The 25,000-nt window shown below is 40.9% G+C and overlaps 1 protein-coding gene across 1 annotated transcript in view; it reads left to right on the top strand.

The window, feature by feature from the left end:
• Window positions 1-25,000, top strand: part of LOC125450601 (uncharacterized) — a 506,390-nt gene that overhangs the window by 478,477 nt on the left and 2,913 nt on the right. The window contains exons 8-11 of the mRNA XM_059639630.1: window positions 8,697-8,792; window positions 9,650-9,883; window positions 19,671-19,693; window positions 19,789-19,904. Coding sequence (XP_059495613.1) covers window positions 8,697-8,792; window positions 9,650-9,883; window positions 19,671-19,693; window positions 19,789-19,904 — 469 coding nt within the window. The remainder of the gene's footprint in view (window positions 1-8,696; window positions 8,793-9,649; window positions 9,884-19,670; window positions 19,694-19,788; window positions 19,905-25,000) is intronic.

The following is a 25,000-nucleotide window of genomic DNA, read 5'->3' as shown; positions in this document are numbered from 1 at the left end:
CTATAGTTTCCCTGGCTTTTCCCTGCAGCCTTTCCTGAAAAATGGCACAAGAATAGCTACCCTTCACAAACACAGAAGGCTAGCATACAGGTACAGCTGATAAGTAGGAGGGTAAATGAATTGTTAGCCCTTATTTAAAGGTGGTTTTAGAATAAGAGTAGTGAAATCTTACTGCAGAGACAGGTTGAATAGGCTGAGGCTTTTATCCCTGAAGCATCGGAGACTGAGGAGTGACCTCATAAAGTCATGTGGGGAATGAATGGGGTAAACAGCTCAGGCCTACTTCCTAAGATGAATGAATCCAAAACTACAGGACATATGTTTAGGGTGAGTGGGAAAAGATTTTAAAAATACCTAATGGGCATCTTTTCCATGCAGCGGATGGCAACTCATATGGTATGAGCTTCCAGAGAATGTGGTGGCGGTTAGTACAAATACAATATTTAAAGAACTTCTGGATGGAAATATGAAGAGGAAGGGGCGAGAAGGAAATGGGCCAAATGATGGCAAATGGGTCCAGATCAGATTGAGATATCTGGTCGATGCAAATGACTTGTACTGAAGGGGTCTGTTCCAGGGCTGTATAAGTCTATGACTCTAACTACACAAGGTGCTGGTGAGAGCACATCTGAAGTAGTGTGAGTAGTTTTCATCCTCATATTTAAGGAAAGTTATAACTTCATTGGAAATCCCTAGTATGAAAGGATTGTCTTATAAGCAGACATTAAACAGATTGGGATTCTGCTTACCAGAGTTTAGAAGAATGAGATGTTATCTTATTGAAATGTATTGGATTCTTAAGGTGTTTGACAGGGTAAATGCTGAGAGAGTGCTCCCATATTGGTCCTTTCCTGGGAGATCCAGGACCGGAGGGCAAAGTCTTGGAATAAAGGGCACCAATTTAAGACTGAAATAAGGAGGATTTTCACGTTTCAGAAGGTTGTGAGTCTTCAGAACTTCGTGCTACAGAGAGCTGTGGGGGCAGAGTCCTTGTGTTTATTTAAGGCTGAGGTAGATAGATTTTTATTCAGTTAGGGAATAAAGGGCTAGAGGGAAAAAGCAGGAACATGGACATGAGGAATGTCGGATCAGGCATGATATAATTGAACAGTGGATTGGGCTCGAGGGGCTGAACATCTGAATACCGTTCCTATTTCTTATGGCCTTATGATCTCTTTATGGTCTAATCAGAGCTTCAGGAAGGGAATTGGATCAGAAATGGACAAAAATGCATTTCAGAGCTACAGAAAGACCAGCCGAGAGGGGCTGAATTGTTTTTGTAGAGGGCTAACAGAGATGAGCTGAATGACCTCTTTACTGTAAACATTGTATGACTCAATGATTTTTTTTATTGATCCCATGCCTTACGCCATCATCACTTTTGCTATTTAATCTGCTGTCTTTCAACCTATCACACACCTTCCCTTTCATTCTCTTACATTCCCTAGTGATATACTGTGGCTTTAAGAAGTGTAATTTGTCCTGGGGTGTTCTTGAAGAGAAGTTTCAAGACAGAAGTAATGAGCTGTGTATTTGAATTGAAGAAAGTAAACAGGCTCTGAGGCCTTGGGTTTTCTTTTAGAGTTGGAACAATAGATGTAACCTGAGCAGGTGGGGTCAAGCTCCCTCAGAGCCAAGATTTTTAGTTTTAGTTTTTCAGCAGCTTTTGCTGGGTTCTTGAATCTTGGTCACAGTACATCCCTCCTCACTTCTCTTTCTATCTCTCAGAATTTGATGATTTTCCTCCTAGTCTGGAGAATTGGCTGTGAGACAATCTATTTTACACATTTTTCCTTTCCAGGTGTGTGTTTATGGAATGTTATTGTTATTGTTCAATAATCTGTTATTTTGTTAAGTTCACCAGTAGAGTTACTTTATTCCAATTTCTTCTTTCTTTTTGTTGTATTTTAACTATAGTGTTTGAATAAAGTACGTTTTGTTTCAAAGCTGGTAGTTTGATCAATTGAATTGGATCTGGAATGCTAAGCCTGGCATTTACCTTTAATATATGAAAAAGTTAGGGTACAGGCTATCTTCTGAATATATTTTGAGCCAATTTGGTCTAGTCCACAACACCCTATTTCATTGCCAGTGAATTACTTTAAACCTGTTACATTTCAATCTATTTCTAGTTAAGCCCTAAAATGCTCCGGGGAAGAGTGATTAGTAACCTGGAGGCTGAGGTTAATGATACTGGTTCAAATCCCTCCATGACAGCTGATGGAATTTAAATTCAACTCATAAATTATACAATGCCTACAGTGTGGAAACAGGCCATTCAGCCCAACAAGTCCACACCGACCCACAGAAGACCATCCCACCCAGACCTGTGCCCCTACACTTTCCCTGTAACCGTGCATTTCCAATGGCTAATCTGCCTACACATCCCTGACACTATGGGCAATTTAACATGGTCAATCCACCTAGCCTGTACATCGATAGACTGTGGGAGGAAACCGGAGCACCTGGTGAGAATGTGCAAATGCCACATAGTCACCTGAGGGTGGAATCGAACCGGTGTCCCTGGTGTTGTGAGGCTTCAGTGCTAAGCACTGAACACTGTGGAATAATCTGGAATATAAAATTTGTCAGCAGGAATGGTGACCATGACAGCTATCATCAATTGTTACAATAACACATTAGTCTTTTCAGGGGCGATATCTGCCATCCTTTCCTGGTCTGACCTACTGTGACTCCAGACCCATAGTAATGTTGGTGTATCTTCACTGCTGTCTGAATTGGCTGGGCAAGGTGTTCAGTTCGAGGATGATTATGCTTCAGCAACAAATTGCAGGCTTTGACGCTTTCCAGTCAAAGAATAAGAGAGAAAAGAAAGCATTAACAGCCTCTCTCCATATTTTTGCCCTGCCCCTGTTTTCAGATTGCAGCATTTGTCATGTGTTGCTCTTGCATTTGTCTTTCTCAATGATTGACATCTTCCAGCCCCACTACAATCTCCATGTCTTCATTAATGGTTCCATACCTGGTAATTGTCTGACCTTAAATCATGTTATCTGCAACTTCAGCATCATGTTTGACCCCAAGATGAGCTTTTATCTGCGTGCCCTCAGTGGTACTAAGAGCAGTTTTTCCCCTCCTCTGCAGGATTGTCAGTGGAGCAAACCATCCAGTAATGCAGACGTTTTGATTTCTTACTGAGGGGATTAGTGAGCCTGTGAGAAAATATTCAAATTTGGACTGGCCTCCTCTATTAATGTTGTTACTGATGAGTCATAGAAGCCCACAGCACCAAAAGAAGGCCCTACAACCCATTGAGTCTGTGCTTGTCAAAGCAACCATTTTTCAGCTCTAGGTATGTTGCCTTTTATTCCTTGGTTCAAAAGTGTACATGTAAACACTTCCTAAGTGTCATGAGGGTTTCTGTCTCAACCATCCTTCCAGGCAGTGAGTTCCAGATTCTCAACACCGTCTGGGTGAAAAAGCTTTTCCTCACATCTTCTCTGAACTTTTTGCACCTTACCTTAAACCTATGCCCCCCGTTATTGATACCTCCATCTAGGGGAAAAGTTTCTTCCTATCTACACACCTCATACTTCTATACATCTCAATCATGTCCCTCTCAATCTCATCTCCAAGGAAAGACACCTCAGTCTGTTCAATCTCTCTTTGTAACTAAAACTCTTTAGCCCAGGTAACTTCCAGGAAAATCTCCTCTGCATCCTCTCCAGTGCAATTGCCACTTCCATATAGTGTGGATTCCAGAGCTGCATGCAATTCTACAACTGTGGCCTAGCCAACATTTTGTAGTTCTAGCATAACCTTCCTGCTCTTAAGCTCTAAACTTAAGCTGATAAAGACAGGTATCCCATATGTCTTCTTCAACACTTTGCCCACCTGTCTCATCACCTTAAGGGATTGGTGGAAATGCACACTGAGGTCTGTCTGATTCTCAGTGTTTCCCAGAGTGCTTTTATTCATTATGCATTCCCTAGCTTTGTTTGTCCTGCCCAAGTGCATCACGTCACACATATTCAGATTAATTCCATTTGCCTCTGATCAGCTCATCTGTCCAGCCCGACTATAACCTCCTGTTATCTAAAGCTATCCTTCTCATTATTTAGCACCGCATCAAGTTTTATATCACCTGTAAAATTACCGATAAACCCTCCTCCATTCAAATCTGAATTATTTATAAAGCAGAAACAGAAAGGGCCCGAACACTGACCCTTGTGGAACACACTGGAAACAGACTTATAGTCATAAAACACCCCTTGACCACCAGTTTCTGCTTCCTGCCAATCAGGATATTCTGAATTCAATTAGTCAACTTTCCCTGGACTTCATGGGATCTTACCATCGCTGTCAGTCTCCCAAAAAGAATCTTATTAAAAGACTTGCTAAAGTCCAATGAGGCTACCTTGAATGCATTACCATCATCTACTCACCTGGTTACCTCTTTGCAAATTCAACCAAATTGGTCAGACATGACCACCCTTTAACAAAACCGTGCTGAATGTTCTTGATTGCTCCCAGGCTGTCCAAGTTCAGATTAATTTTGTCCCTCATACTTGCTTCAAATAGCTCATCACTGAGGTTGGATTGATTGGCCTGTAGTTTCCTGACTTATCCCTCACTCCTTCTTGCGCAATGGTACTACATTAGCCGTCCTCCAATCCTCTGGAACGTCTCTTGTAGCCAAAAAGGAACTGAAAATTACTGCCAACACCCCTGCTAGTCCCTCCCTTGCCTCACTTAACAGCCTGGGACATATTTCAACTAGCCCTGCAGATGTATCTATTTTTAAGTCTATCAGGCCATTCAGAACCTCCTCTCTGCCTATGCTAATTTCTACAAGAATGTTGCAGTTCTTCTCCCTGAATTGTTTATACCCACATTATTCATCTCATTAAAACTGACACAAAATATTCATTTAGAATTCCACCTGCGTCCTCCAGCTCCATGCACAAAATGCTGTTGTGATCCTTAATGGAGCTCACTCTTTCCCTAGTTATCCTTGCATACTTAATGTCCTTGTAAAACAACTTTGGATTTTCCTTTGTTTTGCCTCCCATTATCCCTTTATTTCCTCTTTTTGCTGTCCATTTTTAAATTCCCTTTTCCCCTTCTATAATCCTCTCGGAATTCTGCTGTTGTTTTCAGTTAATCCCTTCTTCAAAAACAAAACGTACCTTTTTAAAAAAATCACAAACCAACCAAACCACCAGTTCCCTGGTTCTCTGGTTTCTGTTCCCCAATGAACAATTCCCCCAAGCTACAGTTATTAAACCATCCCTCCTCTCTTGAATTTACTGAGATGCTGATTTGTCTCAATTTGATGGTTTGTTTTGTTTTGAATTTTCTTGCTCTTGTTCTTACAGTGTCGTCTGGCCCCTTCTAACATAATATTTTTGCACTTTTCTTGTGGACTTCTTTTGCACAATCATAGTAAAACATGTTCAAGTCAGACTGAGTTGGATGCCAGAGTCCCTCAGGGAAACTGATTAACCATTCTGGTTTTTCAACAATCCATTTATATCAATCGCTACTCCCTCCCTTTTTTGGGATGTGTCTTATAATGTTGCTGTTGAAATCAGGGACAGAAACTTAAAAGTTACACTGGAGACCATTTCACTTGGAGCTCCATGGAATCTAAGCAATCTTTCAAGATGTCCATCATATGGGAGAAGCTAAAAAGCGAACAACAGAAGGAGCTGTGCAGCCTCCACAAGGAGAAGGTGAAGTTATTTTGTAAGACCGACTATCAGCCCATCTGCATTGTTTGTCAAAGTTCAAAAAGCCACCAAAGCCATGAGCTGTTGCCTCTGGAAGAAGCTACTGAAGAATTTAAGGTGAGAATTTCAGGTCCAAATAGTGGAACAGAATGTGATTGGAAACACTCAAAAGTCATTGATTTAGTTTGAGTGTCTCTTAGTGCTAAAGCAATTGTGTTAATGCATTTAAATTTCTTTTATATTCTGTCATTACTTGGGTTGTCATTCGTATCATTACTACAGGGAGCAGGAACAGGGATGTTGAAGAGTTAGATTGATGTCAGTCGATTAGCCCTCTAACTGCAAAACAAAACACCTTAATTCAGTATATTTCAGATGTGATGAGGTAATTGCCAACAAATAACTTTTAAACTTTCAGCAAAGTCTCTTAACCAGCTCAAAGTTTCAAGCAATCAGATAAAATAAACAGCGACCAGGAAACTGAAACAGGCTCAATCCTCTGGATATTTTCTGCTCAGAGTCAAGAGTTAACAGGAAAACACTTTGTAAGTTTAATGAAGGAAAAGTGATGCCATTTGAAGTCCGTAAGAATACACCATGACCCAAATGAACAAAAAAAGCAAAAAAAAACTCTTCCCATTTTAGAGAGGTGCAATGTTCAAAACTCAAATCATTTAATAAAGTTGTCACCTCTGTCAATGAATATAATCAGATGAAGCAAAGAATAGTCCAGGGATGTAAAGGGTTATTTAAAAATAAAAGAGAAAGAAGCCAGACTAATTCCTGGGGTGGAGAGACTGGATTGGTTAGGACTATGCTGATTGGGGTTTAGATGGATGAGTGACAAGGGTTCTCAAAGAAACTATAATTTTCTGACAAGGTTAAACACAAGAGTGATATTCCTGATCACTGGGCAGCCCAGAACAAGGGGTCACAGTTTAAGGATATGGAGTGAACTATTTATGACTGAGATGAGGAGAAATTTCTTTAGCCATAGAGTGGCAAGCCAGAGAAAGCAGTTGAGGTCAAAATGTTGAATATTGTCAAAAGGGAGGTAGATATACTTTGTAGAGCTAAAAGTGTCGGGAGAAAGTGGGAAAAGGTGCTGAGGTGGATAAATGGCCTACTGCTGCTCCTATGTTCTGTGTTTCTATGAAACATTTAAAAAGAGGTAACAGATAGAAGTAAAATTAAATGATTGAAGTAAAATATCAACAGCATAAAGGGACTACAGAAGAAATAGAAAGAGAAATAGTTGAGAACATTTACAGAAGGCATCAGCTTATTGTGTAATTGTGAAATAGTGATCAGGGACAACAGAGAGGTGGAGAGACATGAAGCTGTACTTGTTAGTCCAAAGCTTGAACAGAATTCCTGACTTTGGAGATATGGGAAATTGCAATGGATGAGAAGATGACTTTTTGAGGGTAAGTGAATCAACTAGATTCAGTTGGTGATAAGGCCAGATCGCCTCTGGCCCTGAGAAGGAATCTTCAACACCTCTTATCTGAAGATGAGTACAATCTGGAACACATTTTCACTGAGGGACAGAAACTGAAGAAAGCCAATGATGTGGGAAGGCTGGATGGAATGAGGTTGTTGAAAGAAACTCAAGGAATTAAATTAATAATTCCAAAATCAATACTTCTGAGTAATTCGTTAATGAAACAATCTAATTAGCATGTAGCTATTGTAAGTTTGGAAATATTCAGGGTGTAAAAATAAGTCATATTTTGAAGATAGACTTTATTGGCTCATCTTCCCCAATTCCTGGGTCTATATTTGGATTAGTAAGAAAAAAAATGTTATTTCGCTCAACTAAAGAAAAGAGCTGCAGATGCTAGAGATTTGAAACAAGCACAAACAGAAATTGTTGAAAAATTACAGGAGCATCTTGAGAGCGAAAGAGTTAACATTTTGAGTCCAGTATAATATTGCTGGAATATTAACTCTGTTTCTCTATCCAGACCTATTCTGCCAGACCTGTTGAGACCCTCTTAGCACTTTTAAACTTATTTCAGATTTCCAGCATCCTCAGTATTTTGCTTTCATTTAAGTTCTATCATTCATCAGACTTGTTCCGGAATGGAAGGACTGTCCTTTGAAGGGCGATTGGGAAAAGTGGGCCTAGGTTCTCTCGAGTTTTGAAGAATGAGAGATGACCTCATTGAAATTTACAAAACACTGAAAGAGATAGACAGGGTAAGGTGTTTCCCTTGGTTGAGCATCCTAGAACCAGGAATATCCTTAAAAACAAGGGGGATAACACCTCAGTTCAAGATGAGAAGAACTTTTCTTTTTATTCAGAGGGTAGGGAACCTTTGGAATCTCTCCTACAGAGGGCTGTGGAAGCTCAGTCTTTGAACCTGTTTAAAATTGATATATTTTTGATTACTTTTGGTAGACTGGGTTACAGGGATGGTGTGGATAAAAGGCATTGAAATGTTTGATCAGCCATGACTGTCTTAAAGGATAGGCTGTATGGCCTATTCTGTTCTTATTTTCCTAAAAGGCTTGACAGCTCTCTCTCGTACTTCAAATCAAATTTAATGAAAATATGAAGTTGTTTTGATTTAGTTTATGTAATCGGACCTTTGTAATGGAAAGGAAACGAAGTGAGCTCCACATAGGGAAAGGACTAGGCCATTCAGCCCCTCATAGTGTTATGTATTTAATGAGATCATGGCTAAAGAAAATAAACAAACTCAGTTTTGAAATTTTCATCGGCTGTGTCCTATTCCTTTAATGGGGTGAAAGCTTTCTTCCTCAACAGTCTTGCTCTAACTTTAAAATTATGCCCCCTTACTTACAACATCCACTACCAGAAAATATCATTTCTCTCTGTCCACCCTATCATATCCATGTTCAACTTAAAGCACCTCAGATGGTTTCATCTTAATCTTCCACTGAAATGAAAACTGAAAATTATTGTTAGCAAATTATGTTTAATCTGTGAGTGTTTGTGGTACAAAAGTGTAAAATTAAGCAGTGTATTTTGATCAGGAGGAACTGCGAAGTTTACTGAAGCCAGTCCAGGACAAGAAGAAAGAATGTGATGCTGTAAAAAATGACTATAAAAGAACATTAAACCACATTCAGGTATTTTGTTTTATGGTTTTCATCACTTTTTGTTTTTCTTTGAACTGCTGTATGTTTATCTCTAAACCAAAATCTCACTTTCTCCAGACACTAACTTATCACAGATGCATTCCAGGTATGAATGAGGGCCAAGTGAACAAAATATTCAGCAGCTAAATCTGCAAATTGAACCTCTTTTTGACAGAATGATCATTTTGTCTTTGTCAACTAGGCATTGGCCTGGTGATATTATGCGAGACGGGTAATCCAGAAACCCAGCTAATTTTCTGGGGTAACAAAAACAAAGTTGCTGGAAAAGCTCAGCAAATCTGGCAGCATCTGTGCAGGATAAAACAGAGTTAACATTTCAGGTACAGCGACCCTTCCTCCAGGAAACGAAATGTTAACTCTGTTTTTTCCGACACAGAGGCTGCAGATCTGCTGAGCTTTTCCAGCAACTTTGTTTTTGTTCCTGATTTACGGCATCTGCAGTTTTTTCAGGTTTTTATCCATGTTCTGGGGTCCTGGGTTCAGGTCCTACCATGGCAGACAGTAAAATTTGAATTCAATAAAAATCTGGAAGTAAGAGTCTAACATGACCATGGATCGATTTTCAATTAGAGAAGGAAACTGCCATCATTACCTGGTCTGGTCTACATGTGACTCCAGACCACAACAATGTGTGCCCTCTGGGATAATTTATATTTACTGGCCTAACTAGTGATGGCCTCATCCTGAGAATGAATTTTTTAAAAAATAAACTAGATTTCACATACTTACGGAATATTTTTCTCTCTCAAATTCTGAGAAATAGAATTGCACAGCCTTTTGAAAAAAAATGCTCATTTTTCCTCTCAACTTTATCTTTGTTCTCAAAGGACCAAGGTGTAAAGACAGAGCAACAGATTAAAGCCGAATTTGAAAAACTTTACCTGTTTCTCCGTGAGGAAGAGAGGATTGCGTTGAAAGATCTGAAGCTGGAGAAAGAGGAAAAGATTCAGGAGATGAAGGAGAGGATTGAGAAGATAACAGCGGAAATCTCATCACTTTCAGCCACTGTTCAAAATATTGAACAAGAGCTGAGGGAACAGGACAGTATCAAGTTCTTAATGGTAAGCTGTTTATTTGTCTTTGTAATTTCTTTGACACCATCCTTGAAACTGTGCAGGCTGTGCTGTCAAAACCAAGGAGACTGCATCCTATTTTACAGCACAAAATAGCATTCAGCCAGGTCAATGTTAACTCAGAACTGGAAGTCACATCATTAGCATTGCTTTTTTCTTACCACAGATACTACATGACTTACCAAGTATTTCCAGCTGCTTTTATCTTGGATTATCAGTTTTCTGACGTGCATTGCTTATATCATTGAGTGCACGGTTTAGATGCTGGAATCAAAGGGATGATTTCAACATTCACAATTTGGTCCGTAAAGCTAATATAGAAGAAAATTGCATTGAACTACATGGGCGATGTTAATGATCTTTGGTAGGAGGAATAGGAGACCAATTATTCCTCAGAAAGTAAAACCAGAACTTTCATGTTGGAGGTGGGAAGTCAAAGACAACAAATGAATGTTCAGAAAATCAGGGATTATGGGATAGTGTGGGATGATGGAATTGAGGAAGAACATCTTTTATCTAATTCAATGGTGGAGCCAGTTTCATGGGCCAAATGGCCGACTCCAGTTCCTATTTCTCAAACTATTTTATCTGGAGGAGTATGTCTGTAGTAATGCAATCTGGCATAACCAAGGCTCCAAAGAAGTTTAATAGGGCTTCCCTACTTCACAACTTTACCTGCCCAAGTATGCCTTTTTATTGCCTTATTAAACTGGGTTCCTCAACCTCATTTAGATTCATAAAATTCACAAGCAGTGAAGTGTGGAAATTTCCCCCATCAATTATAAATGGTCAATCACTTATTTTGAGATTACGATGCTTAGCTTTATTCTCCTCAGCCAATGGAAACATTCTCCCAGCATTAATTATGTCAAACCCCTAAAGAATTGTACATTTTAGTGAGATCACATTAAATTGTCTAAACTAAGAGGATAAGAGATCTTTCACAGACCAGTTCACTCATTCCAGGAATCTAGTCAACATTTATTGCAATCGTAACCTTCCTTGGGTGAGATATCGTTATTAATACAGATTAGGCAGTGAATAAAGAGATGGTATTTTAGAGGTAGTGTTACTGGACTAATTCTCCAGAAATGCCAATTCAAATCCCACCATTGCAGGAATTGAATACAACTGACTTAGGAATGTCAGACTGATGAACAAGATCACATAATACGATTAATTTTAAGGATCCAACGTGCAAAATGTCATTCATATTTAGAAGTGGGTATTTTATATGGTACTATATTATGTTCTGACTTGTGCATAAATCAGTTGACAAAAGTACCCATGAAACCTGTTCGTGACCGACTCCCAATGTAAACTTGCAGGTTGAGTCTGTAGTTAGGAAGGCAAATGCAACTTTGGTATTTATTTTGAGAGGACTTGAATATAAAAGCAGGGATGTACTACTGAGACTTTGTAGGGCTCTGGCCAGGCCGCATTTGGAATACTGTGTACAGTTTTGGGCCACATATCTCAGGAAGGATGTACTGGCTATGGAGCAGGTTCAGAGGACATTCTTAAGAATGGTCCCAGGAATGGAAAACTTAACATATGAGGAACGCTTGAGGACTCTGGGTCTATACTTGATAGAAGTTAGAAGGATGAGAAGTATCTAATTGAATCTTACAGAATACTGAATGACCTGGACAAGTGGATGTAGGGAAGATGTTTCCATTGGTAGGAGAAACTTGGACCTGAGGGCACAGCCTTAGAGTAAAGGGAAGACCTTTTAGAAAGGAGATAAGGAGAAACTTGCTCAGCCAGAAAGTGATGAATCTATGGAATTCACTGCTGCAGAAGGCTTGGAGGCCAGGTTATTGAGCATCTTTAAAACTGAGATAGGTGGATTCTTGATTATCAAGGGGATCAAGTGTTATGGGGAGAAAGTGGAAGAATGGTGTTGAGAAACTTATCATCCATGATTGAATGATGGAGCCGACTCAGTGGTCTGAATGACCTAATTTCTGCTCCTATGTCTTATGGTCTTATAACCCAGGGAATTCCAGTAATAGATCTGAGATAAAATGTCAGTCTCATTAGTAATCCTGAAGCTCCAGATAGTTGGAAAGACAATCTGGTACAGAAAGTAGCCATCCTTACTCTGTTGGCCTACGACAGACTCCAGTTCCACAGAAATCTGGTTGACTCATAACTGTCTTCTGAAATGCCAAATAATCCATTCCATTCAGTGGCAATTTGGATGGGTAAAAAATACTGGTCTTGTCAGTGTTTCCCACATTCCAAGAAAAATATTTCAAGTAGTATGCCTGAGGATTGGAAGCATTTTTGAAATCAGAAAGTGGTGACTGAGAAGTTGATAGAAGGAATGAAAAAGTTAGAATATGGTTGGTAAATGCAGATATATAAGAACATCAAGTTTTCATCCAAGCTACATGTCATCCTAACTTACATCTATATTGCTGTTATTTCAGTGTCACTTGATCTAAATCCTGGAATACCCTTTCTAATCCCCACTGCAGATGACCCTGCACTTCAAGGACTGCAGCGGTTCAAGAAGGCAGCTCATGATCACCTTCTCTGGGGTAATTCTGGCTGGTCACTAAATGGTTAATGGATAGAATACAGAGAGAAAATACCAACGAGGAATGTTCAGGTTATTAGGCTATAATTAGTGAAGTGCTGCAAAATCAGAGCTGGGAAAAAAATATTGATAATCTTTGTTAATGACTTGGTGAATAAAATATGAGGAATCCAACAAAGTTGGAGGAAATGATGAAGACACAAAGTGGCTGCAATATTATCGAGACAGATTAGTCAATGGGCAAGAGCCTGGTAAATGGGATATAATCTGAGGATATGCACTTTGATGATATGAATAGGAAGGGATAATATATCTATAAGTGTTGAACTTTTTAAATGTTGATGTTCAGGGAGAATTAGTTTTACCTGCACAAACAATGCAGAGAGTTAGAAAGACCACACATCAAGAAGTTAGAAAGGCAAATAGTGGGTTGGCCTTTATTGTAACAGGATTAAAGTAGGAAGAAAAGAAATGTGAATCTGATGGTCTAGGCTTTTGGTGAGGTGACACATGGAACATTGTGCATATATTGAAGGTCCTAGAAGGAAATACTCCATTGGAGGCAGCACAGCAAGCATTCACTGGATCCATTTGTGGAGTGTGAGGACTACCTATGACTTGAGTTCTTAAGGTAAGGGAGCAATCATTTGGAGCTGAGATGAGGAAAAACGTCTTCAAAACATTGTGAATCTTTGACATTCCTTAGCCTAGCAGGTTGTGAATAGGCCATCACTGATATGTCCTGAGTCTAGAATAGATAAATTGTTGCTGTCTCAGTGGCCAGGATAGTGGAGTTAGGAAGAAGATGAATCATGAGTATATACAGCAGGTTCAAGGAGGCACATAGTCTACTCCAGCAGTAATTTTATATGTTCTTGTGTTATTTTCATTAACTTTCAGGAAGATCGTGGTATTTTTACCTGTCAATGCCTTTGTGATAAAAACATTTCCTTTCTTAAATGCATACCATATCCATATCTTTCCCATATTATGGCCAATCTGATGCATTCTTGCCCATCCTTTTGCATCCTCTGTATCTTCCTCCCAGTTTACTGCACAATCAAATTTTGTTTTGCCACCAAATTTAGATACATTAAACTTGATTTGTTCATTTCAGTCACTGATCATAAATGGCCAAGGCCTGATCACTGATTCTTTCTTGTTATAGCCTCTCAGCTCCCCCCCTCAAAAAAACCCACTGTTTCCTAAGCTGTTTCCCATTCACTACCCAATCCCCAATCCATACAAATGAAGCATGCTAATTTCGTGAGCCCTAAATTTTATCGAATAACCCCTAATTTGTGTGGAATCTTATTAAGAACATTTTTAAAAATCTAGATACATTATATCCACTTAATTCCTTTGTCTACCAGTCACAATGTCAAAATGGCCTCTATTTGTCAAACGTCTTTTCCCTTTCATAAACTGTGTTATTTCTGCACAACCATTTTATGATTTTCTAAGTTGCCTCTTCCCACAATCCCTTATATTAGATTATCATCTTTTCCAGAAGAATGATGTCAGGCTATTGGACCATAGCTCCCAGTTTTCTCTCTCCTTTCTCCAATAATGCTTTGACATTTGCAACCATCCAATCCCTGGTGACCATTCTCAAGTAGGGATCTCAAGAAAATCAAGATTAATATATGCATTATTCCTGTAACCCTGGAATATAGATCATCACATCCACAATATTTATCAGTTTTCGGTCTCATTAATTTATCCAGTATTATTTCTTTACTAATACTACAGGCCTTCACAACAATGGCCACATCTCAAGAGTAAATTTAAAATAATTTTGTTAAAGGTTGCTCCCTAGACCCTTGTTTCATTACTGTTTTGGGAATGTTTACTGTGTCCTCTACAACAAAAACAGATGCAAAGCATTTGATCCATGTTTCACTTCTTGTAATTTCTGCTACCTCCTGCTGTAAAGGCTGTTGTTAATCTTTTTTTCAAGGTGGGAATAACTAGGGCAGTGGATAGGACTTTTACTGCTGGGGGATGGGGTATATGGCTTATTCCTTCAGGAAAAGACTAAAGTTAAGAGCAGAGCAGGAGAAAAAGAAACACAACTGAACATCCAGGACAAAGGTAGGCAGTCAGGTGAGTGAGATTTAGTTGACATCAAGTAATGAGTTAAATGAGTAAAATATATCAGTTAAATTGATTTAAAGCATACATTTTAATAGGCTATGTACCATAAGCAAGGTTGCACAGAGATGGCAGTTCGGGCAAAGTGCTGCAATTACAGCACGGGAAGGATGTAATCTCGTGTAACAATATTTTCAGCAAGCGAATGTATCTCAGGGAACATCAGGATCACAATTCTCGAAGGTAAAGACATTGTGGGACATCAGGTAGCAGGAGACGTACCTGCACACTCTTACCCAGGGAGCAGTCAGGTTGGGCATTGGTGCTGGCTCATGGTCAGGGACATGAGGATGTGATTGTGAGTCAGGGAATGTTCCGCCCAGGTTTTGGACAATCTCTTGGCCTTTGCTATTATTCAGCAAGATTGTTATATGTCTGGAGGAGAACAAGATCTGTGGAGTGAATGAGTAAACTGATGATACGAAGCTGGTCGCGTGTGGTGTTGGAGGGAGAACAATCTCGATTTTTTTATATTCACTCACAGAATGAGGGTGTCACTGGCTGGGACAATATTTACTACCCATCCATAATTGCCCAGAGGGCAGTTAATAGTCAACCACATTGCTGTGGGTTTGGAGTCACATGTAGGTCAGGCCAGGTAAGGATGGCAGTTTCCTTTCCTAAAGGACCTTAGTGAACCAGATGATTTTTTTGTTCTGACAATTGACAATGGTTTATAGTCATCACTAGACCATTAATTCCAGATTATTTTTTTGAATTCAAATTCCACCATGGCAGGATTTGAACCCAGTTGCCCAGAAGAATAACTGAGTTTCTAAATTAATTGTCTCGCGACAATACCATTAGGCCATTGCCTCCTGTTAGTCACGTTAGATACATAGATACTATTCTTTGCAGCCGACGCTGAGAAAATCCCAGGTATCCTTTTCCCTGTTCAGTACTAGGGGTAAGGACATGTCTCTTGTGCAGTGGATGAACTCTGACAGAGGAGAAAGAAGCAGTTGACATGATCCATGTCAAACTCAGAAGGGACCAGAGGTGAAATTCTGCTGGCAGATTTTCAGGAACTAGGAACGGAAATAAAATGCAAACCCTCTTAGATAAGCATCTCTGGAATGTTCCCTTAATAATGCATAGATTATCAGAGGGATGTATAAATGAGAACATTGAATGCTTGTTGACTGAGCAATGTGTGAGATGGAAGTATTAAGGGATGGTCCTTTAACATCGTTACTCATGATAGAATGCCTTTAGCTTTGTATTTTATACATTTTATACATTTTCCCTCATGTTGCCTTAGTTACCCATAACCTCTGTGATGTTCTGTGTTCTGTCATGAGCAAAGTGGCTCATGTTTAGCTAGACTACTGCTCAACAGCCTTGACTTTTCTCTTTGTGTTGTTGGACTGAACTTTTCTCTGTGTCCTCTCTTGCTCCCACTATTTCATTGATAAAGAACATCTACAGGCAATACAGAGGGCATTCAGAAATGAATGATCAGAATGATACCACAAAGGAGACTGGAAGATGATCGGGAAGGATTTAACAGACTGGGTCAGCTGGGACACAGTCTGATAGAGATCTTTCAGGATTTGATAGTATAGATAAAGAAAATATGTCGCTGCTTGTGAAAAAGACCAGATTTTGAGTTGATAAATACAAGATAATGACAAACAAATCTAGTGATAGTTCAAGAAGAAACTCAGTTCCGCGCTGTGAGATCAGAATGTGAAATTCTTTACCACATTGCATCTGTAATCTTTACCTCAGTAACTTTTGGGTAGAAGCTAGATTAATAGATGAGGCAGACACAGGACAGGACAATGTACTGTTGATGTTAGGTCAGGAAGGGTGAGAGGAGGTTCATGTGGAGTAGTTCCTTCAGTGTCACTGAGTCAAATCCTAACAATCCCTCCTTAACAATGTTGCAGGTCCAACTACAGGATATGGACTGCAGCAGTTCAAAAAGGCAGCTCACCAGCTCCTTCTCAAGGGGCAATTGGGAATGGGCAATAAATGCTGGGGCCATCAGCAATGCCCACATTTCACGAGTGAGTAAAGATAAAATAAGAAACAGAGACACCTGAATGGATGAGCTGGCCTGAATGGCCTGTTTGTTTGCTGTAATTATTCTGTAGCTATGAGTAATCCAATTGGAATGTCGCTCTGTGACTTTTGTCACACAGTAGGATTGATGAATTTGTATTATGTTCACAGTGCAATGAGGATTGGGCTAGACCTGTTCTTGTAGTTTACACAGCATTACACAAGACATACAGTGTACAAACAGGCAATCTGTCCCACTGGCTTCCTCTGGCATTTATGCTCCAATCAAACCTGCTTTCATTTTTCCTGGGATAACGGGAACTGCAGATGCTGGAGAATCCGAGATAACAAAGTGTGGGGCTAGATGAACACAGCAGGCCAAGCAGCATCTTAGAAGCACAAAAGCTGACGTTTTGGGCCTAGACCCTTCATCAGAAAAGCTTGGCCCGAAACGTCAGCTTTTGTGCTCCTAAGATGCTGCTTGACCTGCCGTGTTCATCCAGCTCCACACTTTGTTATCTCTCTCCATTTTTCCTGGGCTGTCTCTGCCAGCACTATACCCTTTACCCTTGTGTGCACTTTGTTTACTTTGAAACTTGATTCATTTCAAGTACTCCAGTCCAAAGTTGTGCAGGCTAGGTGGGTTGGCTATGCTAAATTGTCCATAGTGCCCAGGGATGTTTAGGTTAGATAGGTTAGACATGGGATCGGAGAATGGGGCTGGGTGGGATGCTCTTTGGAGGGGCAGTGTGGACTTGTCGGGCTTAATGGCCTGTTTCCATACCATAGAGATTCTCTGATAGCCACTCATTGCATGAGGGTGTTTCTGATTCTCACTATTCTCTGGGCAACAAATCATTTGTGGAATTCCCAACTAGATTTCTTGGTAACTCCCTCATCATGATGACCTTCTTCCTCCCATCATAATGAAATGCAGCCTCTGAGTTTACAAATTTAAAAAGTTGTATTATTTTAACTAATTCTTTGATTTTTTTGGTCAGGTCACAGTTGTCTTTTGCCCTACGAACCTTATCATATTTATGCTTCAATACAACCTTGCACTTTTAGGACCATCTTGCCTTTGAAATGGCAGGTTTGTGTCTCGACCAATTCTGTCTCTGAGCTGCAGGGACACCATTTGGCCAGGTCCAAGGTGTGACAGGTATTTGGGTCTCTCCCTGAAGCTGAGCTGATTTCTCACCACATCTTACCAAACTCTCCTCATTAATTACTTATTCTGCCTCTGTGGTATCTCTCATGTCTGATTTACCAAGCACAATTCCCAAAACTACTGGCAGATATCTGAAATGCAACAACATCATTTGTACCCATGTTATCTTTAAAAGGCTGTTTTGCACCCAGACAAGCACTATCCATCTGCACCTGCCTTGTAAACATGCTGAAATATACGTGGGCATGGAAGGGTAAAGGAAATCACTGCCCTAGAGTGGTTGGTACACAAGTGGGATACCTCCTCCTCCAGAACCAGCAGCGGGGGCCGCCAGACCAGACCATGCCCAGTCTACATCGAGGTTGCCACATGGGTCAGTATGGTCTCAGTTGTCTGGAGGAATGCCAGCGTGGCAAGAAAATGGTCAATGACATTCTTCACTCTGCCAGTGTAAGCAAAATGCCTCACATTCACTATCTTTGCTACTGCACCTACCTCCCATCAAGAATCATGCTCTACCTTTCTCACTATTGCCTGCAACATCTTCCCTACTCACCCTTATCCAACCCAGACCCTGATGCCACTAAGTCTGTAAGCCAACAGTGCTGCCTACTCACTTGCTTGGGACACCACCTACCTGGAGCAATAGTAATACCTGTCATCTCCTGTCCTACTTGCCTCTCTCTTATTCGAAGAATTAAAACAGCTCACAATGGGGGACAAAGAATTAAAACGGGTGGTAGGCTGCCCGTCATTCAGCTCCTCACTCGTAATGAGGACAGGATTCTTATGGTAACCGTCCCTGGACAGGGTGTGGCCTGATATTGCAGACTTGACCTTCTGTGACAGGATCACCTGACTAAAGGCTATTGTCCCATGACCTGGCTGAGGCCTGCTGGCAACTGTGACAAGCTTCTGGGATTCATGCCCATGCTAAGCAGCATGGGAAGACAGCAGTAATATGAACGTGATATCTCTGGCTGAGGGGTGTTGCACCAAGGGGCAAGGTGAGGGAATACAAGGGAGGGATGTTGTGAGTGTCCAGCGTAGGCGAAGAATGAGTAAGAACTGTGGCAGTGAGCAAAAAGCCTGGAAATATAGCCTGGTCCAGTTGGGTGTGTGTCACTGAATACGCAGTGCCCTTGCTCCAGCATTATGATGAGAGTTACCAGTGTAGCCTGAGGTGTATCATTGAATGCTGAACCGTCATACAAGTGGATCGGAGATATGCCGGGCGGGTTCTTAGGGACTGCCATATGTCAGATGCCAATGTCCATGGATGTATGGTATGTGTAGCCCGTGCCTATGAAGAGTGCCAAGCAAGGTTGGTGCCACATGTCCAACATGGAGTTCATCCAGAACTAATGGTGAGGCAAATCCACCAAGTGCTTGCTCAGGTTTCATTGTCTTTCGCTTCTGACATTGAGCTTGCTTGGTCACATAAGAGTCTGAATATGAATGAGTTGTGCCATAAAGAAATGTGTTTAGAAACCATTAATCCCTGTCAATCAGCATCTTGCAAAGCAAAACAATGGTGCACATTGCTGCTAATATCAGAATGGGCCTGACCGGACTTATCGCTTTTATCATCCACAAATCCAGATGATACCGACAGCTTTCAGGTCCCTGTGCAATTCCACCTTCTGTCTTTAAGTTGAAAGCTCTGGAGTCAATTCCACAACAGCATTTTTTGGACATCGAAGGAAGATTCGAGATGCAACTCATTAAGTTAATGATCCATCTGCAAATACTTCCTACTGGTCCCTCGAGGGAATAAAATGTGTATGTGGAAACCAAGCAAATTAATTAAAATGTACTGTTTTTATGGAACCCATTCTGTTACATCTGTATAATAAAACGTCTTCTAATCACAAAAAAATTCTCTTCTTGTTCCACAGAAAATTCTGGAATCAAAGGAAAGGTATAATTTTACACTTTTGATTTGAGTTTTTTTTCTCTCATTATTCCCGTCTCACCCTGGAATGATCCAACGCTGATCTTTATCTCCTGTTTCAGAGTGAAGCAAGCTCTCCCAGAACCACAGAAGGCTTATCCTTTAATAAATGTTGGCAAGTACATTGGCTCCCTGCAGTACAGAGTGTGGAAAAAGATGCTGACAGTGATTAATACAGGTGGGTGTGAGCTTCCTGACACCAGCTATTCAACAATTCTCACGATAATGAGGAGAAGGGAGCTGTCTCTTTACAGTAAATATTTAATTGTCTTTGTAACTGGTGAGATTTCATTTCAGCCATCGATGAATAGGCCTTGTGAGTTGATCAAACATTCACAGCCACCATCAATTTTCCATGAAAATACATTAGGCATTTCCTTTTGCCACAGCTATTTTTCCAAATAATGAGCCAGGCCTGGAATTTCCAAAGCAGTTATTTTTGGAATGAGGGATCTTATGAACTTCTACCTATCCCATGGATATGTCCCTGACCCCTTCCTAAATTCAGAAATCTTATGGATTTCCATATTAGGAGTCATAGCCGATTCTATTTCCCAACCAATTAGGGAATCAGCTTTAGGTGACAGCGGGTGGGTCAAAAATATAAGGGCCAGGATGGAGGTACGTTTGAAAACTGCAACAAGGTGCTACTTTTACAGGAGGCTGGTTTTCTGAAAGTTCATGATCAAACAGTGACTGGTAAAATTTGGAAATCAAACCTTTTATATGTCCAATGCCCCACATGTTCAGTAATACTTGAGACCAGGGACATAGGAAGTAGAAATGGAAAGCTATTTTCTAAAGCAATGAGTTAATTTCTTGAAAATAGACTCATTAAATGTTAAGGATGGTAATATTTGCTGTGACCAAATTGACCCATGATTTACCTTCCACTGTGGGCACTGAACTAAATTAACTGAGTGATAAACAATGATACCTCAACTGTGCTCATGTACATTAAAATCTTAGTTTAACATTGTCAAGGATATCAACGCAGATGTGATTGAGTGTCATTCTAATGTTAGACCATATGTTTCACAGAAACATTTAAATTTTACCAAATCCATGCTTCATCAAAGAAAAGCACATTCAGTGAAATCAAATTTTTCTTGACCACATCTCCAATCCTCATACGTGGTAAACTCTATTTCCCTTTTCTTATCTAACATGATATCTGCATTAATGTTGTCTCTTGTTATCTGAAGGGGCAGTTGCTTTCCACACTTCCTGAATCTTAAATCCAAATTTGTTTATTTAATTACAGCTTGACCATTGGATTATTCAGACAGTGACTGGAAGGGATTACAAAACTTTTTTTTAAAATTTACTTGTGGGACATGAACGTTCCAAGTTGCCATTGAGAAAGTGGTGGTGAGCTGCCTTCTTGAAGCACTGCAGTCCATGTTCTGTAGGTTGACCCACAATACTGAATATGACACTTGCAGTCACATGGGGTCCAGGGTGTACTCACTAGATGGATAGAGAACTGTCTGGCCAACAGGAGACGGAGAGTTGTAGTGGAAGGGAGTTTCTCAAAATGGAGAACTGTGACCAGTGGTGTTCCACAGGGATCTGTGTTGGGACCACTCTTGTTTGTGATATACATAAATGATCTGGAGGAAGTTATAGATGGTCTGATTAGCAAGTTTGCAGATGACACTAAGATTGGTGGAGTAGCAGATAGTGAAGGGGACTGTCGGAGAATGCAGCAGAATATAGATAGACCGGAGAGTTGGGTGGAGGAATGGCAAACAGAGCTCAATCCAGGCAAATGTGAGGTGATGCATTTTGTAAGATCCAATTCAAGAGCGAACTATACGGTAAATGGAAAAGCCCTGGGGAAAATTGATGGACAGAGAGAGCTGCGTATTCACATCCATTGTACCCTGAAGGTGGTAACACAAATCGATAGAATGGTGAAGGAGGCATATGACATACTTTCATTCATCGGACAGGGTATTGAGTACAAGAGTTGGCAGGTCGTGTTACAGTTGTATAGGACTTTGTTTCGACCACATTTGGAATACTGTGTACAGTTCTGGTCACCACATTACCAACAGGATGTGGATGCATTGGAGAGGGTGCTGATGAGGTTCACCAAGATGTTGCCTGGTATGGAGGGTGCTAGCTATGAAGAGAGGTTGAGAAGATTAGGATTATTTACATTAGAAAGATGGGGGTTGAGGGGGGACCTGATTGAGGTTGACAAAATCATGAGAGGTATAGACAGGGTGACTAGCAAGAAGATTTTTCCCAGAGTGAGGAACTCAGTTACTAGGGGTCACGATTTCAAGGTGAGAGGGGAAAAGTTTAAGGGAGATATGCGTGAAAAGTTCTTTATGCAGAGGGTGGTGGGTACCTGGAACGCGTTGCCAGCGGAGGTGGTGGAGGTGAGCACAATAGCGGCATTTAAGATGTATCTAGGCAGATGCATGAATGGACGGGGAGCAGAGGAATACAGATCCTTGGAAAATAGGCAACAAGTTTAGATAGAGGATCTGGATTGGAGCAGGCTTGGAGGGCTGAAGGGTCTGTTCTTGTACTGTAATTTTATTTGTTCTTTGTTTGTTCTTTGCACCTAAAAGATCCTTAAGTCAATCAAAACTCAATGTTTCTGTCCATAATTTATCTTCATCTGAATGCTTAAAAATTTACCTAGTTGTCTAAATATGAACAATCACTTTAAGCTACTACTAGATTCAGGAAAGAACCATAACAGATGAGACAAATAATTTCAAATTTTGGCTGAAAAATTCAAGAACACTTCTTAAAAGGCTTTGGTGACAGTGAAGGAAAAACGATATATTTCCAGCCAAGATAGTGAGTGGTTTGGAGGGGAACTTAGAGATAGTGGTGTTCCTATATATCTGCCACCCTTATTCTCCCCTGGATGAGTTTGGACGGTACTGCCTAAGCAGAGTTGGTGAATTTCTGCAGTGCATCTTATTAGATAGTATACACTGCTCTCATTGAGCATTGGTGTCAAAGGGAGTGAATGTTGAAAATAGTGCCAGTCAACTGAAATGCATTGTCCTGATTGGCATCAAGCTTCTTGAGTGTTGTTGGAGCTGCACTCATTCAGATACGTGTGAAATATTCCATCACACTGTTGACTTGTGCCTTGTGCATGGTGGACAAGTTTTGAGAAAAAAGGAAATAAATTACTCATCACAGAATCCCTAACCTGTCCTTGTGATCGCTGTATTTATATAGCTGGCCCAATTTCGTTTTTCATCAATTGATATTTATAGCAGGGGATTCAGTGATGATAATGTCATTGAGCATCCAGGGACTTTAACTTCTGTGGGATTCCTAGCCTCTGATCTGCCCTAGTGACCACTGTATTTAAATGGCTGATCCAGTTGATGTTCTGGCTGGAGGTAAAGGGACAGTGGTCAGATTGTGTGTTCCTAGAGACGGTTGTTGCCTGACATTTGTTTGGCACATATGCTATTTGCCACTTTTCAGCCCAAGCCTGGATATTATACAGAACTTAGAGATAATGGGAACTGCAGATGCTGGAGATTCCAAGATAATAAAATGTGAGGCTGGATGAACACAGCAGGCCAAGCAGCATCTCAGGAGCACAAAAGCTGACGTTTCGGGCCTAGACCCTTCATCAGAGAGGGGGATGGGGGGAGGGAACTGGAATAAATAGGGAGAGAGGGGGAGGCGGACCGAAGATGGAGAGTCAATGGGAGAGAGATTCCCTGAGGTTGGTCCGGAGGGAGGAGGGTAACTTCTTCAGGTTAGGCATCCCTGGAAGAGGCTTCGCAGTGAGGTTAAAATAGTATCAGAGATAATGGGAACTGCAGATGCTGGAGATTCCAAGATAATAAAATGTGAGGCTGGATGAACACAGCAGGCCAAGCAGCATCTCAGGAGCACAAAAGCTGACGTTTCGGGCCTAGACCCTTCATCAGAGAGGGGGATGGGGGGAGGGAACTGGAATAAATAGGGAGAGAGGGGGAGGCGGACCGAAGATGGAGAGTCAATGGGAGAGAGATTCCCTGAGGTTGGTCCGTATTGCTTGGCCTGCTGTGTTCATCCAGCCTCACATTTTATTATCTTGGAATCTCCAGCATCTGCAGTTCCCATTATCTCTGATACTATTTTAACCTCACTGCGAAGCCTCTTCCAGGGATGCCTAACCTGAAGAAGTTACCCTCCTCCCTCCGGACCAACCTCAGGGAATCTCTCTCCCATTGACTCTCCATCTTCGGTCCGCCTCCCCCTCTCTCCCTATTTATTCCAGTTCCCTCCCCCCATCCCCCTCTCTGATGAAGGGTCTAGGCCCGAAACGTCAGCTTTTGTGCTCCTGAGATGCTGCTTGGCCTGCTGTGTTCATCCAGCCTCACATTTTATTATCTTGGAATCTCCAGCATCTGCAGTTCCCATTATCTCTGATACTATTTTAACCTCACTGCGAAGCCTCTTCCAGGGATGCCTAACCTGAAGAAGTTACCCTCCTCCCTCCGGACCAACCTCAGGGAATCTCTCTCCCATTGACTCTCCATCTTCGGTCCGCCTCCCCCTCTCTCCCTATTTATTCCAGTTCCCTCCCCCCATCCCCCTCTCTGATGAAGGGTCTAGGCCCGAAACGTCAGCTTTTGTGCTCGTGAGATGCTGCTTGGCCTGCTGTGTTCATCCAGCCTCACATTTTATTATATTATACAGAACTTGTTGCGTTTGAACATGGACTTCTTTAGTATCTGAGGAGTTAGGAATGGACATTGTGCAATCATCAGTGAACATTCCCACTTCTGACCTTTTGATGGAGAGAAGCCCATTGGTTCAAAATATCAAGATTTAGTCATGTCCAAAACCAGAGTGACATGGTGTTGAAGTCTGCACAAATATCTGTTCGGCAATGATGAATTTCTGTAAAGATAATAATTGTGTTTGGTCAACTGTGTAAGGATAGTGCTTCGATAATAGTCAGAGCCCTTTTCTCGGCTCATGTTGTTCTCGATCAAATACAATGCGATACACAAATCGCCAGAAATGACTAGGAGCATTCAGGAAGCCAGGCTTGCTGAATACTTCCCCCACTTTCGTTCTGATTTCGAACCGTGCGAGCTGCAGATTTATGCTGCTGAATTGTTTTGCCAAGAATATTTTGGAGTAAGGAGCCCAAGTGGTAAGATCCAATCCTCAAAGCTGTGTAAGTATGGAAATATCACGCTGATACATTTCATAGTTGTACGTAACGTACTCTAATGCCAATGAACGACACTGTCTTTTGAAGTTATTGAGCAAAGTAGATTAGGGCAA

Source organism: Stegostoma tigrinum, chromosome 34 (genome assembly GCF_030684315.1).
Source record: "Stegostoma tigrinum isolate sSteTig4 chromosome 34, sSteTig4.hap1, whole genome shotgun sequence".
Lineage (NCBI taxonomy): Eukaryota > Metazoa > Chordata > Chondrichthyes > Orectolobiformes > Stegostomatidae > Stegostoma > Stegostoma tigrinum.
The sequence above is the reverse complement of the archived record's forward strand: the minus strand, read 5'-3'. Positions and strand labels throughout refer to the sequence as shown.